General features: G+C 35.6%; 2 protein-coding genes across 12 annotated transcripts in view; one reads left to right on the top strand and one right to left on the bottom strand.

Annotated features, from left to right (window-relative positions):
- Positions 1-17,539, top strand: part of LOC309865787 (endogenous retrovirus group K member 7 Env polyprotein-like) — a 1,143,634-nt gene that overhangs the window by 830,768 nt on the left and 295,327 nt on the right. The window lies entirely within an intron of this gene.
- Positions 9,580-17,539, bottom strand: part of LOC309865790 (butyrophilin subfamily 1 member A1-like) — a 45,210-nt gene continuing 37,250 nt past the window's right edge. For 9 of the 11 annotated variants that reach the window (XM_082732615.1, XM_082732622.1, XM_082732613.1 and 6 more), the window contains 2 exons: positions 11,437-11,463; positions 9,580-11,212 (listed from right to left, as the gene is read on the bottom strand). In XM_082732615.1, the coding sequence (XP_082588741.1) occupies positions 10,683-11,212; positions 11,437-11,463 (557 nt within the window). In that variant the 3' untranslated portion in view covers positions 9,580-10,682. Of the gene's footprint in view, positions 11,213-11,436; positions 11,464-13,552; positions 13,585-17,539 lie in introns of those variants that run through there. The other 2 variants (XM_082732614.1, XR_014312265.1) reach the window with 2 other exon arrangements.

Genomic DNA, 17,539 nt, shown 5'->3' with positions numbered 1-17,539 from the left:
GCAAACCAGAAAGGGTTGGCAAGACATATTCAGAATAGTAAATGAGAAAAACATGTAGCCAAGAGTACTTTATCCAGCAAGGCTTTCATTCAGAACAGATACAGGGATAAAGAGCTTCCAGGACTGTTCAGAAACTGAGGGAATATGTGACCACCAACAAGTCCTGCAAGAAATATCACGGGACATTCTATAAAGGAGAAAAAACCCAGGAGTGATATAGACCAGAAATTAACAGAGACAGTCTATAGAAACAGGGACTTTACAGGTAACACAATAACACAAAATTCATACCTTTTAATAGTTGTTCTCATCGTGAACAAGATGATATAAATGATAATACATTATTACTAGACTTCAACATTCCACTCATGGCAAAATGCAGATCATCTAAGTAGAACATCAGAAAAGAAACAAGAGCTTTGAAGGACACATTGGACCAGATGGTCTTTGTACATATATACAAAACATTCCATCTTAAAATAGAATACTCATTCTTCTTGAGTGCACGTGAAATTTTCTCCACAACAGATCACATACTGGGTCACAATTCAAGGTCTCAACCAAAAGATTGAGATGATTCCCTATTTTCAGACCACAATGCTTTGAAAATGGAACTCAACAGGAAAAACTTGGAAGGAACACAAACCCTTGGAAGTTAAGAAGCATCCTGCTAAGAAATGAATGAGTCAACCAGGAAATTCAAGAGGAAATTAAACAATTCATTCAAACCAATGAAAATGAAAACACATTGGTTCAAAACCTATGGGATATTGCAAAGGCAGTCCCAAGAGGAAAATATATAGCCATCCAAGCCTCTCTCAAAAATTTAGAAAAATCCCAAATGCACATCTAAAGGACCTGAATAAAAAAAAAAAAAGCAAAGAAAGCTTAAACCCAGCAGCAGAAGAGAAATAATAAAGATTAGAGCAGAAACAAATGAAATGGAAACTTGAAGAATAGTGGAATATATTAACAAAAGTAGAAGCTGGTTCTTTGAAAGAATTAATAGGATCAATGAACTTCTGGCTAGACTTCTTCAAAAGAAAAGAGAAAGGATACACATTAATAAAATCATGAATGAAATGGGAGAAATCACTACCAAACCCAGGGAAATAGAGACAATTATTAGAACTTATTGCCAACAACTATCTGCTCAAAAAACTAGGCAATATGGACAAAATGAACATATTCCTAGATACTTATAAACTACCAAGACTGAAACAGAAATAAATAGACAACCAGAACAGACAAATAACAAGCAAGGAAATTGAAACAATAATCAAAAAGCTCCGAAAAAAGAAGAGTTCAGGGATGAATGACTTCCAAGGGGAATTCTACCAAACATTTAGAGAATTAATACCTAGTCTACTGAAGCTGTTCCAGAAAATAGAAATGGAAGGAAAACTTCCAAACTCATTATATGAGACCAGTATTACCCTGATCTGAAAACAGGCAAAGACCTCATCAAATAGGAGAATTACAGACCAATGTCCCTGATGAACATGGATGCCAAAATACTCAAGAAGATCCTACCTAATAGGCTCCAACTATACATTAAAAGAATTGTTCACCCTGACCAGATGGGATTTATTCCTGAGATGCAAGTGCGGCTCAACATTCAGAAATCAGTCAAAGTGATAGATCATATTACAGACAGAAGAGACAAGAACCATATGATCTTCTTGATTGATGTAGAGAAAACATTTGACAATGTACAGCATACTTTCTTGATTAAAACTCTTCAAAGGGTAGGGATAGAAGGAACATACTTCAGTATCATAAAAGCCACCTGTGAAAAGATTAATGGTGAATATCTTTCTCAATATAAAAAAACTGAGAACTTTTCCCTAAAGGTCAGGAACACAACAGGGATGCCCACACTCACAACTTTTGTTCAACATACTTAAAGCCCTAGCCTCAGCAATCAGACAACAAAAAGAAATAAAAGGCATTCAAATTGGTAAGGAAGAGGTAAAACTCTCTTCTCTTTGCAAATAACATGATACTGTATGTGGAAAACCCAAAAGCCTGCACCTCCAAATTACAAGCACTCATATGGCAATTCAACAATGTGGTAGGATGCAAAATCAATGCACAGAAATCAGCTGCACTTCTATACACTAACAATGTGACTGAAGAAAGAAATTAAGGACAGATTCCATTTAAAATAGTACCTAAAACCATAAGGTATCTAGGAATAAACATAACCAAAGAGGTAAAGGATCTCTACTCTAGAAACTACAGAACACTTATGAAAGAAATTGAGGAAGACATAAAGAGATGGAAAAATGTTCTATGCTCATGGATTGGGGGAATAAACCCTGTGAAAATCTCTATGCTGCCCCAAGCAATCTACAAATTCAATACAATCCCTATCAAAATATGGTTGACATTTTTCACAGAGCTGGAACAAACAATCCTAAAGTTAGTATAGAAACTGTATAGGAACCAGAAAAGATTCAGAATACCCAGGGGATTGTTGAAAAAGAAAACCAAAGCTGAAGGCATCACAATGCTTGACTTAATGCTGTAGTACAAAGCTGTGTTCATCAAGAGAGCATGGTATTGGCAAAAAACAGACACATAGACCAATGGAACCAGACAGACAGCTGAGAAATGGGTGCTCAACTCTATGGTCAACTAATCTATGACAAAGAAGGAAAAATATCCAATGGAGAAAAGACAGTCTCTCAAATAATTGGTGCTGGGAAAATTGGACAGCCACAGGCAGAAGAATGATACTGGATCATTCTCACAGCATACACAAATATAAACTCAAAATGGATGAACAGAAATCCCTTAAAATCCTAGAGGAGAACATCGGCAGTAACCTCTTCGACATCAGCCACAGCAACTTCTTTCAAGATACGTCTCCAAAAGCAAGGGAAACAAAAGCAAAAAATGAAGTTTTGGGACTTGATCAAGATAAAATCTTTTCCACAGCAAAAGAAACCGTCAACAAAGCTAAATAGCAACCTACAATGGGAGAATATATTTGCAAATGACATTATAAAGGACTGGTATCAAGATCTATAAAGAACTTATCAAACTCAACACTCAAAAAACAAATATTCTTGGATTGCCTGGGTGGCTCAATCATTAAGTATCTGCATTTGGCTCAGGTCATGATCCCAGGATCCTAGGATCAAGCCCCACATCCGGCTCCCTGCTCTACAGGAAGCCTGCTTCTCCCTCTCCCAATGTCCCTGTTTGTGTTTCCTCTCTTGCTATGTCTCTCTGTCTTTCTCTCTCAAAAAATAAAGAAAGAAAGAAAATCCAGTCAAGAAATGGACAGAAGACATGAAAAGACACTTCTCAAAAAGACGTACAAATGGCTAACATATACATGAAAAAATGTTCAACATCACTATCAATCAAGGAAGTACTAATAAAAACCACAATGCGATATTACCTTATGCCAGTTAGAATGGCAAAGATTAACAACACAGGAAACAACAAATGTTGGTGAGGATGTGGAGAAAGGGAACCCTCTTACACTGTTGATGAGAATGCAAGCTAGTACAGTCCCTCTGGAAAACAGTATGGACATTCCTCAAGATGTTAAAAATAGAGTTACCCTATAACCTAGTAATTGCACTACTGGGTATTTACTCCAAAGATATAAACGTAGTGAAAAGAAGGGCCACATGCATCCCAATGTTCATAGCAGCAATGTTCACAATAGCCAGACTGTGGAAGGAAGTGAGATGCCCTTCAACAGATGAATGGCTAAAGAAGATGTGGTCCATATATACAACAGAATATTACTCAGCCTTTAGAAAGGTTGAAAAACCACGATTTGCATCAGCATGACTGGAACTGGAGGGGATTATGCTAAGTGAAATAAGCAAGTAGAGAAAGATAATTATTATATGGTTTTACTCATAAGGAACATAAGAAATAGCACAGAAGACCACAGGGGAAGGGAGGGAAAACTGAAGAGGGAGAAATCAGAGAGGGAAATGAACCATGAGAGACTATTGACTCTAGGAACCACATTAGGATTCCAGAGTGGAGGGGGGTGGAGGTTTGGGTAACCAGGTGATGGGTATTTTTTTTTTTTAAGATTTTATTTATTTGACAGAGATCACAAGTAGGCAGAGAGACAGGCAGACAGAGAGAGAGAGAGAGAGAGAGAGAGGGAAGCAGGTTCCCTGCTGAGCAGAGAGCCCAGTGGGGGGCTCGATCCCAGGACCCTGGGATCATGACCTGAGCCAAAGGCAGAGGCTTAACCCACTGAGCCACCCAGGCACCCCCAGGTGATGGGTATTAAGTAGGGTATGTGTGGTGATTAGCACTGGGTGTTCTATGCAACTGATGAATCATTTAACACCACCTCAAAAACTAATGATGTATTATATTTTGGCTAATTGAACATAATAAAAAAAAATCCTTTCTTGAGATCCAAAAAAAAAAAAAAAAAAGAATTAGAAAAACCTCATTTTCAAGTTTGTAATTTTAAATACATATATTAATGTACAACAAAACAGAGAAAATTGATTTATTTATTAAAAACAAACAAAACCTTCCTTGCTATAATTATTTTGAATTAGGAGAATCAGGATATATGAATTTTTAAGTACCTATAGTAGAAAATGTAGAAGTTAAATCCTTCAATAATTCACCTTTCTCTTTTGAGGATTTTTTTTTTTTAAGCTTCCTGGTATTACTCCTCTGAATGTAGCTGTGCTCCCTTGAGCCTCATTTTCCTCCAAGTAACCTCTTTGTGGGCCACTTGCAAAGTGTCTTCCTTCTCCAACTTCCTTGGTACTGATCCTGACATGTGCCTATCTCACCAACTGATTGTCTCAGAATTTATTGTTTTATTCAGTCTAAAGTACTATAAAGTGCTGAAATGGCTACTGTTGTTTCAGTCATTAGGAATTCAGAATATTGTAGCTTTGCCCTGAAGGATATTTGTTTATCCATAATGAGTCACTCAAGAATTTAAGCCATTAGTACTGCTGTTTGGTATTGCACAAGAAATGGGAATCTTGGGGACTTTTTGCCAAATCATGCCCGGATGTGCCATTCTTGAGAAGTAGATCATTTCATTCAACGAGCAGCTCCAAGCTACCAGTTAACATAGTAAAAGTTCTTAATATGTACCTGTGCAGGATGGTTTCCTTTGTTAGGAATGTCTGGTGTGATTTAATGAAATGAAATATTGAATTCATAACTTTATAACTAGGACAAATATGTGCCTTCTGGAGTTAGTAAGTCTTAATACTTCATTAATAAGAGCTTATGCACCTAAATCTTGTAAAATTGCCTTAGATGCTGAGTTATTCCACTTGGTTGACCTAAGCAATTTACACCTTTCTTGCAGCTTTCATTAAAAGAGTGTTTTTATTTCAGTGATATCATGTCTTATATAAATTTCAGAGAGATAAGAAAAATTCAGAGAGGTGATCAATTTTGCCACAGTAAGTTAACAAATGTCAGCCCTATCAAAAATGATATGTCAAAGAGTATTGGGAGAAATGTCTGATACCAGGAAACCTAATAATTAAAAATATCTTCTAGCTGGATAGGCAAAGACAATAGTAATTAGACACCAGTGAGGAGGAATAGGAAAATATTGAAGGACCTAACTGCTTGGTTATGATTCATATTAGGAGGTCTTTAAGGGTCTAGTTTCCAAAGGTTCCTTGTGAGCAAGTAGCAGGAATGCAGTAGAGACATACACTTCAGTTGAGAATAACATTCCCACCCCATCCGTTCCCCTGATCTTCCCTCATGGGTTCACTCCACCTCACTGAACATGGTGCTAATTCATATTCAAACTAGAAAATCAATCTGAAAGCTTCCTTCTTCAAGTGAAGTACCTCCTTGGTTCTTATACACTTTTTTTTTTTAATGTGATGTATCATATTGATTGATTTGTGAATACTGAACCACCCCTGCAGCCCAGGAATAAATCCCACTTGATTTTGGTAAATAATTCTCTTAAGGTACTATTTTATTCAATTTGCTAGTATCTTGGTGAGAATTTTTGCATCTGTCTTCATCAGGGGTATTGGCTTTAATTCTCCTTTAGATTGGGTTCTTTGGTTTTGGAACCAGGGTCATGCTGGCCTAGTTTCTCTTCCCTTTCCGTATTTTAGAACAGTTTCAGAAGAATAGGTATTAACTCTTCTTTAAATGGTAGAATTCCCCTGGGAAGCCATCAAGCCCTGGATTCTATTGGAAGATTTTTGATTACTGATTCAATTTCTTTGCTGGTTATCAGTCTGTTCAAATTTTCTATTTATTCCTATTAAAGCTTTAGTAGTTTGGATATTTCTATGAATTTGTCAGTTTCTTCTGGATTTTCCAGTTTATTTTCATATTATATTCCTGCTCTTGAGAATAACAGCTATATTGAGTAAAGGTCTTATACTTGGGTCTTGTGCTTCAGGAGGTGTTTCAGAGTGTGCATTCTGGTGTTGTGTTTTGACTGCTCTTTCCTTCTAGTCAGTTTCTGAGGAATTTCTCCTTGCCTGTTGAAGGGAGTGTTTGGAACTTTTCCAGTAAGTGGCAAGTCTGAACTCAGTGTTTGGTCTACTTGTTAAAAAAAGCTAGATCCTATTTCCCCCTACAGGCAAAGCTTTGCAGTGGTTTTTTTTTTTCCTTTTTTTTTTTTTAATATAATTTTTTATTTTTTATAAACATATATTTTTATCCCCAGGGGTACAGGTCTGTGAATCACCAGGTTTACACACTTCACAGCACTCACCAAAACACATACCCTCCCCAATGTCCATAATACCACCCCCTTCTCCCAAACCCCCTCCCCCCAGCAACCCTCAGTTTGTTTTGTGAGATTAAGAGTCACTTATGGTTTGTCTCCCTCCCAATCCCATCTTCTTTCATTTATTCTTCTCGTACCCACTTAAGCCCCCATGTTGCATCACCACTTCCTCATATCAGGGAGATCATATGCTAGTTGTCTTTCTCTGCTTGACTTATTTCGCTAAGCATGGTTTTGATCAGTACTCTTGGCGTATGTGACGGGTTTGTGCTGGTCTTCTGGTGGGAGGGCTAGCTGTTGCACTGATTCTCAGGAAGACTTGCCCTAGCAAAGATGTACCTATAGGGCACAGGGGGGCAGGTCTTGGTATAAAGACCAGCCTCCACTTGGGGACACTGTCTTGCTCACTGAAGTCTGTCTGTGTTGATGAGTTGAGACAAAATTGTGTTGCCTCCCTTTTCTCCCCTCCCTGAAACAGAAAGTTTTCACCTGTCACTGTTCAAGAAGCCGTCACAGAAGCCTAGCTACCATCAGATCTCTGCCTTCATCCTGTCTGTGTCTGAGCTATCTGCCTGTCAGGTGTCATAATACTCTTGTGTTTTGTCTCAGTCATGTGGCTGATTTTTAAAACTTCAGAGCTGTATTTCTAGTTTTGCAAACATTTATAAGATAAGGAAAGTTGCTTTCAATTTTTTCAAAGAATGGGTTGTAGCCTAAATGGCATCATAGGTTGATCTAGATATCCCATTACAGCATTCTCAACTTGCTTCTTTTCCTCTAGACACACAGTTTTAATTTTAAATATTTCTGGCAGTATTGAATAACCCCCACTGGGTGTAAGAGGAGTCTTCAAACAGGGTACAAAGGTGATTGATTACCTTCCCAAAATACAGAGTCACTTCCAATGACAATCAAAAGAAAACCAACAACCTGCATGTTCCAGACAGGAAGAAAGGCAAGCTCAATTACACAAAGTGAGACAAATTAGAAGACAATAATTACCTTTGGGAAAGAAAGGTAAATAACCAGTGAACAATATAAAATTTTATTTTCCTTTCTTGACTGGGCACTGCAGATAGAGATTTAGAAGGAGCTGATTCTGATAAATAGTTAAACTTTTTAAAAAAACTTTAAAAAATATACAGCAGAAAATCTTTGATTTTTTTAAGTCAAATAGTTTTTGAAACAGCACAAAAATCATGATCCATAAAAGAAAGAAAGGATAAGTAGAACTTAAAGTAAAAACTTTTATCTGCAAAATGTACTGTTAAAAAAATGAAAAGACAAGCTTGAGGCTGGTAAAAATATTTGCAAATTACGTATCCAATAAAGGACTTGTATCTAAAATACATAAAGAACTCTTAGAACTGAATAAAGAGAGACAAACATACTTCTCAAATGGACTACTTTCAAAAATATATCCACACATACGTAGTCAACTGAGCTTTCACAAAGGAGCAAAGGAAAGTCAATAAAGAAAGGAGATTCTTTTCAACAAATGGTGCTGGAACAACTGGACATCCACATGCAAAAAAAAATATATCTATAGATAAACCTTACATCTCTCATAATGATTAGAATCTAAGCATGTGAAAAGATGTCCTACATCATATGTCATTACAGAATTTGTAATTTAAACATGAGGTACCATGACACACCTGTTAGAACAGTGAAAATCCGAAACTAAATACTGTCAAGGATCTGAAACAACAGGAACTCTAATTCCTTGTTGATAGTCATACACTAGGGTACAGCAATCATACTCCTACGTATTTACACAAATGAGCTGAAAATGTATGTCCACAAATGATTTACACTTGAGTATTTATATCAGCTTTATTCATAATTGCTCCAAACTGGAAGGACCCAAATGTCTTTCACCAGGAGGATACCATACACCAAGTATGGTATATTCTTATGATGAAATATTATTTAACAATAAGACAAAGTGTGCTATCAGGCAATAAAAAGACATGGCAAAACCGTAAATGCATTTTTCTAAGTGAAGGAAACCATTCTAAAAAAGCTACTTATCTGTATAACTTCAACTATCTGACATTTGGGAAAGGCAAAACTATTGAAAGGGTAAAAAATCAGGGGTTGCCAGAAGTCAGAAAGGGGAGAAGAATACATGGGTGGAGCACAGAACATATTTAGGGGCACAAAACTATTCTGTATGTTACTGTAATGCCATGACATTACTTATTTGTCAAAATCCCCATAGAAGGTACAACAAAGAGTGGGTCTAATGTAAATGATGTAATTTAGTTAACAATAATCTATCAAATTGGTTCCTCAATTGTAACAAAAGCACTACTTCAAGACATTACTAGGTGAAATTCCACTAGGGAAGAGTGGATACCTATATAAACTTTTTGTACTTTCTGCACAATTTTTTGGCAAACCTAAAACTGCTCTTCAAGTAAAGTCTATTGAAATGTTTAGAAAATAGACTATGGATTTAAACAGACACTTCATGCAGAAGATGCACAAATGGTATACAAGCACAAGAAAAGATGCTTTACTAGTCATTAGAGAAAATCAAGCAAAAATTTAGTGAAATATCACTATAAAATTATTATAAATAATATTAAATAATAAAATAAAAATGAAACAAAAAACAAAAAGGCAAATTGACAGTACCAGGCACTGGTAAGGATGTGGAGCAGCTGGAGCTCTCATATGTTTCTAGTGGAACCTCACAATGGTAAAACTCTTCTGGGAAAAGTCTCACAGTTTCTTACAAAGTTGAAACCACTCTTTACCAGATGACCCAGTAATTCCATTTTTAGGTATTTAGTATAAAAATGTGAAAAATAATGTCCACACAAAAAAGTACATGTGAGTGTTTATAGCAGCTTTATTGATTACAATCCCAAAGTGGAAACAACAAAATGGTATTCAGTGAGTGAAGAGACAAACTGTGGTATATTCATTCAATAGAACACTACTCAGCAAATATTAGAAATGAAGTACTAATGCCTACGTTAACATGGATGAACATCAACAGCCTCATTCTGAATGAAAATCAATCTCCAAATATAGCATACTATATGATTTTATTTTTGTGACATCTAAAAAATACAAAAGCATAAGGACAGAAATCTGATTTTTTTTTTTTTTCTTTGCTGGTAGGGTATTTACAAAAAGTTTGACTATAAGGGAACAACATAAAAGTATGTATGGGGACAAAGGGATTTGTGTCCTTATCTTGTATCTTGAGTGTAGCAGTGGCCACATGAGTTTCTAAAAATGTTAAAACTCACAGGCTTGTATTGTAAAAAGTTAATTTGATCACATGTAAATTAAGAAAATGGTCTCTAAAAATATAAATGGTGATAGGAACAGAAAGGAATATCCATATTTCACAAGAGTGAAGAGAATAAAAAGTGTAAGAATGAATTTCATGAAAAGGAAAAGATAAATTGAGGAAATAAACTAGGAAATACTTGCTTCCCTGTGAATGTCTTACTGATTAGACAACTGACAACACTTCAGTTTTTCATGTATTTGAAACTAATTTTATTTTTCTGCATATCATTTTATAAACATAGTTCAAAACCCAAAGATACAAAAGAGTATAAAATAAAAGGTCATTCTCCTTATTCCTACCTTTGTCAGATATTAAAGAAGTTTCAACATTGTTTGGGCAATCACACACATTAGTTCCTTGTGTACATTTATAGTAATAAAATGGTTATATTATATGAATGTGCATATGTTATATATGTATATACATTTTCATTAAACATAGCATAAGCATGCTGCACCATGCCTTTGAGGAATCATTGATGAAGGAGATAAATGTTAGGGAGAATCAAAGAAAAGGACAAGAAAAAATAATTTATTTCCGATATAGGAGAATTCATGTCATGTCCTCGTACTTCAATCCAGACTGACCTGCAGGTCTTAGGATGCTGCTAATATAGGGGAGGGATCACAGTAAGGGTTATGCCTCAGGCACTGGACAGATGGTCAAATGTTTTGAATCATTGAGCCAAAGCCTGAAAAAAGGCCTTACAGACCCATTAAAGGAACCTTGAGAGAAGGTGTGAATGTGGGATTTATCTGTCATATTGTAGAATGAGATACGTCCATCCTCATATTCTAAGAAAATACACACTCTGGTAGGGTGCTCTCTTACAGTAAGCTGCATTTCTGGAGAAGTGAGTGCCCAGTACTCATCTTTATAAAACCTGATGGCCCAGAAACCATCCTCAGGTTTTATACAAATCCTCCCCTGCCTCATTACATTATTCCTGCATATACCCAGGTCCCAGGCTCCACTATCTCTGATGTCTACTTCCCAGTAGCACCTCCCTGAGGTGATGACTGGGTGTCCCAGAACACAGGGAAGGGAATTAAATCTCTGTGGGTCCTTAGGTAGATCTTGAGGCTTCTTTCCACAGCTTACACATCTGTTCTCTTCAGACAAGATGAGTGCAGGATGGGCTGTGGCTGGATCTAGAGTAACATTTGCTGCAAAGACAATAATATTCTCTGAAAGACAGAATAATATTCTCTGAAAAGGTTAGAGTGATCCTGGCAACAGAGATAGCTGTGTTAGCCTGAGATATCTTGGGTCTGTGGGAGGTGTATATATTCTCAGTAGAGTTTTTCATCTGCCCTCCAGAAACTTCTCTAGAGACTGAGCTGGAGTGTAAGGAGTAGAGGCCTTCTTAGACGACCAGGGAATGACTCACCAGTCTGGAAAAATTCTTTCCTCCAGTCTGAAAAGAACATAAATATGCATCATCAGCCCTAATATTTGAATTTATTGGAACAAGAGGTAATTTCTTCCCTCTAACACTTATTTTGTTTATTTCCCAAATTTATTCAGTAACTTTTGCTTGACCTAAAGTTTTCACTGCTTATCTTGTTAAATATTCCCATAAGAATTAATTTCTCTAACTTGTATTTTCTTTGATATTGAATAGAGATGTCCCAAGATAATTATCCACTTTTTAAATAGGCAGTGAAGTTACATGTTTCCATTCCCTATCCCATTGCATTTAGGTGAGTTTATGTGACTGAGTTATGGTCAATAAAATGTGCACAGCAGAAAACATACCATTTATACTTTTGACAATAAATAGTTCATATGATATTTTTTCATTCTCATTCCCATTGTAACACTTTCCCACTCCTTCCCTAGGTACAAGGCTAAGAGCAAAGACTCTAAAAATGGAGAATACAGGAGATCAGAAGATTCCTGGTTCTCAGAGGTACTATTTTGAAGGAGTTGCCCAGGAGAGCCATAGAACCAGATATTCTCATATTATCATTTGCAGAAGTGAGGAATACCAAGCCATTTTCTTAACCATGGCAATATAGTTATTTTTACAAAAACCAAAGTTAATTATACTACTCAATGCAGAAAGTACAGTCTAAAGATGAAAATGGTACTTTTAAACAAGAAAATGTGTGGTCTGGTTTAGTGCTTAGGCAATAGAAATGACAAACCAGATAAAGCTGACCACAAAACATTCATAATAAGCAGAGAAAACGTTTGCTAAAACTGTTTCCTATGATCATTTGGAAAGAATATCATGTGTTCCTAAACACTGCAGATATGAAGGAATGTATTTGAAAAGAGAGCGCTCATTGAATCTGTTATTGACATCCTATCGAAAAACCTATTCATTCTCAAAATAATTATTTACTTTTTTCTGGCATAAATCAAAATAAATAGAAAAATTCCAATAAATGGGCAAGTATTAGAGTGTAAAAAGGTGACCTTTTCTAAACCAAATATCAGCCCACCAACTGTCTTTGTAAACACAGTTTTATTGGAAGATAGCCACACTAATTCATTATGTACTGACTATGGCTCCTTAGTGTACAAGGCACCACTGAGTAATTGTGAGCAGACCATCCAGCCCACAAACCTTAAACTATTTATAATATGGATCTTTACAGAACAAGTATGGCAATCACTTTTCTAGACCACTCCAGAGAAGAGATTAAGTTAAATAGTGTTTTTTTAGCACAAAGGAAGAGCACAATTTATTTATTGAACAAAGTGACTTAAGGAAAAGAACAAGTTAAAATGATGAATTTTTCATAGTTGCTTCAGGTGGCTTCAAGAAACCAACCACAAAAGGAGATGTATAAGAAAGTAAATCAGATTGGCAAATATGTCTACAGTTATTTTGGATATAATTATCACTACATGAAGCTAACTGGGAGGAAATATATGAGAGGTCTACGAAATTCAGATTAAAAAGTTGTCAAAAATAACATGAAGCAGGGCACCTGGGTGGCTCAGTGGGTTAAAGCCTCTGCCTTCTGCTCAGGTCATGATCCCGGGGTCCTGGGATTGAGCCCCGCATTGAGCTCTCCGCTCAGGAAGAAGTCTGCTTCCTCCTCTCTCTCTCTCTGCCTGCCTCTCTGCCTACTTGTAATCTCTGTCAAATAAATAAAATCTTAAAAAAAAAAAAAGAACATGAAGCAAAAAGCTTCTGAAATGACTTAATAAATGGCTTGATAAATTCTCTCTCCCAAAGCAACAGTAAGACTGGAAAAGTTCTCAAATTGGAACTTTTGAATTCTAGAAATGCACAAAGGCAACAGACAAGGGCACACAGCAAATTGAGATACACTCAGGAAAAACTAAAATGATTAATAAAAAATGTCCACAAAAGGATCTTATCTCATTACAGTGGAATCAAGTTGAAAATGAAAACAGGAGCAAATTTAGAAATAAAGAAAAATTTGGTATTAAACAATATAATTATAAATAATCTGTGGAACAAAAAGGAAATCAAAGGAAAATTTAGAAGCTATTTTGAGTTGAATGAAAATGAAAATATTACATACCAAAATCTACTGGCTGCAGCTAAAAGCAGAGCCTAAAGGGAAATGTAGAGTTTTAAATGTCTTCTACAGAAAAGAAGAATTAAACCAATTACTAATTAAACCAATAAACTAAGCTTCTCCTTAAAGAGACCAAAAAGTAAGTAATAAACTGAGCTTGAAGCAAACAAAAGTAATGAAATTAGAAATCAATGAAGAAGGGGCATCTGGGTGGTTCTATCGGTTAAGCATCTGCCTTTGGCTCATGTCATTTTCTCAGGGTCCTTGGATGGAGCCATGTTGTGGACTCTCTGCTCAGTGGGAAGTCTGCTTCTCCCTTCTCCTTCTGTTCCTCTCCCCCTTCATGCTCTCTCTCTCTCTCTAATAAATAAATAAAATCTTTATTAAAAGATCAATCAATAAAGAAAACCTTAAATTCAATATTTGTGTCAGTCAGTTAAATAAATGTTCCTTCTTAGAAAAGTCAGCAAAGTTCAATAATAAGAAGCACAGGCACTTGTTATATTGAGAACCAGGTGTTGTGTGGAAGTTCTGAATCATGAAACTATACAACTGAAACTAATATTACACTGTGTGTGAACTAACTGGAATTAAAAAAAAAATTAAAAACTTTAAAAAAAAAGAGTAAGAGAAAAAAAATTTAAAGCCACAATAATCAACTCACATACACATGAGGGGGTTTTGCAAGACAGGACATCACTATTAAACTCTCAGAAATTAGAAGGCTAAAATGGGATTTCTATGAAAATCCCTATGCCACTAAATTAGACTTAGATGAAATGCAGTAATTCTTTAAAATACAAATTACTGACAATGACTTAAGAAATAGAAAATCTAGATAGAGCTCTAACAAGTAAGATTTAATATCTTATTTATTATTTTATTACCAATAAATAGTAATATTAATTAATTAATTATTAAATATTAAGTAATAAAACTAATTCATTAATATTTACTAATTTGTTAATTTACTTATTTACTAACTAAAATTTACTAATTTGTTAATATCTTAGTTACTTATTAGTGACACAACTATATTATTATTATTATTTATATTATTATAAATATATTATATATATAATCATTATATTATATATAATATTATATATATTATTAATTATAAACTTTCCACAAAGAAATTCCCAGTTCCAGTTGATTTTACTGGTGTACTTTACCAATATTTTAAAAAATAAACAATAGCAATATTCTACAAAATCCTCTAGAAAATAAAGGGGGGAGAGATATTTCTAAACTTATTCTAGGAGGATAGTATCACACTGATTTCAATAAAAACTAACAAATAGAATATAAAAAGACATACAAAAAAGATTATCGATCACCATCAAGTGGGTTTTGTGCCCAGGATGTAAGATTAGTTTAATGTGTGAACATCAATTAATGTAACAAGCCATACTAATAAAATAATCAACAAAATAACATAATCATTTCAATAGGCACAGAAAAAGCATTTGATAAAATCCAATACCATCATGATAAAAAAATCAACAAACTAGAAACAGATGGGCAGTTTTCAACCTAATAAAGTGTATCTATGAAAATATACAACAGATGAAATACTTAATAATAAAATAATGTGTTTTTTCACTTCATGGTAGGAATCAAGGATATCTGCTTTTGCTATTTCTATTCAACATTGTAATGGAGATTCTATGCAGTTAGTTTTAAAAAAATCCAGATTTGGAAAAAGAAGCAAATCTCCTTTTATTCACAGTTGACTCATTATTCCTGAATAAAATTATACAAATGTCCATAAAAGTCTACTAGAACTTGACCAATGAATTCAGTAAGGTTACAGGATTAAAAAAAAAATTGACACACAAACTCTAATCATGTCTAAAGTGAAATTAAACTATTCATTCACAATTTCAAAGAATGTCAAATAAGAAGAAATTTAATGAAAAGATGAAAGATTTGTACACTAAAACTACAAAACATTGCTGAGACAACACAGATGATATAAGTAAAAAGAGAAACATTCTATACTCATGAATAGAAAGTCTAATATTAAAATGGCAATTGAAGGTTAAGCATCTGCCTTGGGGCAGGTCATGATCCCAGGGTCCTGGGATTGAGTTCCGCATAGGGCTCCCTGATCTGTTGGGAGTCTGCTTCTGCTTGCAGTTCCCCCTCCTTTTTCATGCTCTCTATCTCGCTGTCTCTGACAAATAAATACATAAAAAAGTAAGTCTTTAAAATGGCAATTCAACCCAAGGTTACCTACAGATTCAACACAATTCCTAACAGAATTGTCCCAGGATTTTGTTTTTGTTTTTCTTTTAAAATTTTCAATTAGATTCTAGAATTCATATGGAAATGCAAAGGAATCAAAATAGCCAAGATACACTTTTATAAAGATCAAAATGAGAAGACTTAACATCTTCAAATTTTATCTTCAGTTTGGACTAAAAATAGCAGGGAACCGAACAATCAAAAAAGGAAGCACATCTAAAGCATGAGAGTCCAACATTCATCAGTGTTTCTTCTTCAGTTCAAACTAAAAATAGCAGAGAACTTAACAATTGAAAAAGAAAACATCTTAAAATTTCAAAACATAATATAAAATGATAGTAATGAAGAGAATGGCATGAAGACAGATAAATAGATCAGTAGAACAAAAGTTTAAATCCATTAATAAACTCGTGATCAATTGATATTTTCAAAAGAACCAAGGCAATTCAATGGGGAAAGGTATAGTCTTTTCAAGAGTTGGTGTTGGCACATCAGATATCCACATGCAAAAAGATGTATTGGGATGTTTCCCTCACGCAATACAAAATATGTACTCAAAAAGTGTCATATACCTAAAGGCAAGAGCTAAAACCATAAGACTTCCAGTAGAAAAAAATGGAGAAAAAATATCTGAAACCTCAAATTATGCAATGCCTTCTGAAATGTGAAGCCAAAAGCTTGAGAAAAAATAAACTGATATGTTGGATCTTATCAAAATAAAATCTTAAGCATTTTAAAATACACCAATAGGAAAATGAAAGGGTGATATATTCTTCTAGTGAGCACATAACCACCAAATGATTCTTGAAAATTAATCTTTGGGAGGGAAGCAAGATGGTGGAGGTGTAGCAGACTAAAAAACCATTAGGGCCAAGGAATTAAGCTAGATTGTTATCAAATGAGTCTGAACACCTACAAATTCAACAGGAGATAGAGGAGAAGAAAAACAGCAATTCTAGGAACAGAAAATTGACCACTTTCTGGAAGGTAGGATGTGTGGAGAAGTGAATCCGAAGTGACAAGAAGATAGAATGCAGAGGGAGGAAGTAGCTCCTGGAAAGCAGTGGAGAAGTGGAGCAAAAAAATCAGAACTTTTAGAAGTCTGTCCCATTGAGGGATATTGTTCCAGAGGCTAAGCAGTAGTTGAGCCCTCAAGGGGACAATGTGGTCTCAGGACCCACAGGATCACAGAAAGACTGGGGCTGTCTGAGTGTGGCAAGCTGCCAGGTATCATAGAGGGAAAGCTGGCTACAGAGATAGAGCAAAGGAGTGAGCTCTCAGTTTGGGTTACCTTAAACTGTGATCCAAGGCATAGTCAGGCCACTGTTTTTCAAGCAGGGACCCCCCCACAAGTGACAGATCTGAAGAGACTCCATCCTTCCTCCTCTGGGAGGACTGGTGCAGGAGCATGAGGCAGTTATCTGCTGGGTTTGGAGACACCAAATGGGGCTGTGCACCAGAGATAGAAACACCTGGTCACAGGATGTGTGAGTATGGAATGCAGCCAGGGACCAGGGAGATGGGAGGGATTGATCACTTTTTTCTGAGGGTGCACTGAGGAGTGGGGCCCTGAGCTCTCTGCTCTGACAGGCCAGAGACTGGGAGGCTGCAATTTTCATTCCCATCCTCCAAAGCTCTACAGAAAGTGGTCAGGGAACAAAAGCTACCAAGAGTGAACATGAGTAGATTACTTAGCCTGGACCCTGGGAGGTGCAAATTTGCCTCAGACAAAGACATTTG

Source organism: Mustela nivalis (assembly GCF_964662115.1).
Source record: "Mustela nivalis genome assembly, chromosome: 5".
In the NCBI taxonomy this organism is placed as follows: Eukaryota; Metazoa; Chordata; class Mammalia; order Carnivora; family Mustelidae; genus Mustela; species Mustela nivalis.
The sequence above is the reverse complement of the archived record's forward strand: the minus strand, read 5'-3'. Positions and strand labels throughout refer to the sequence as shown.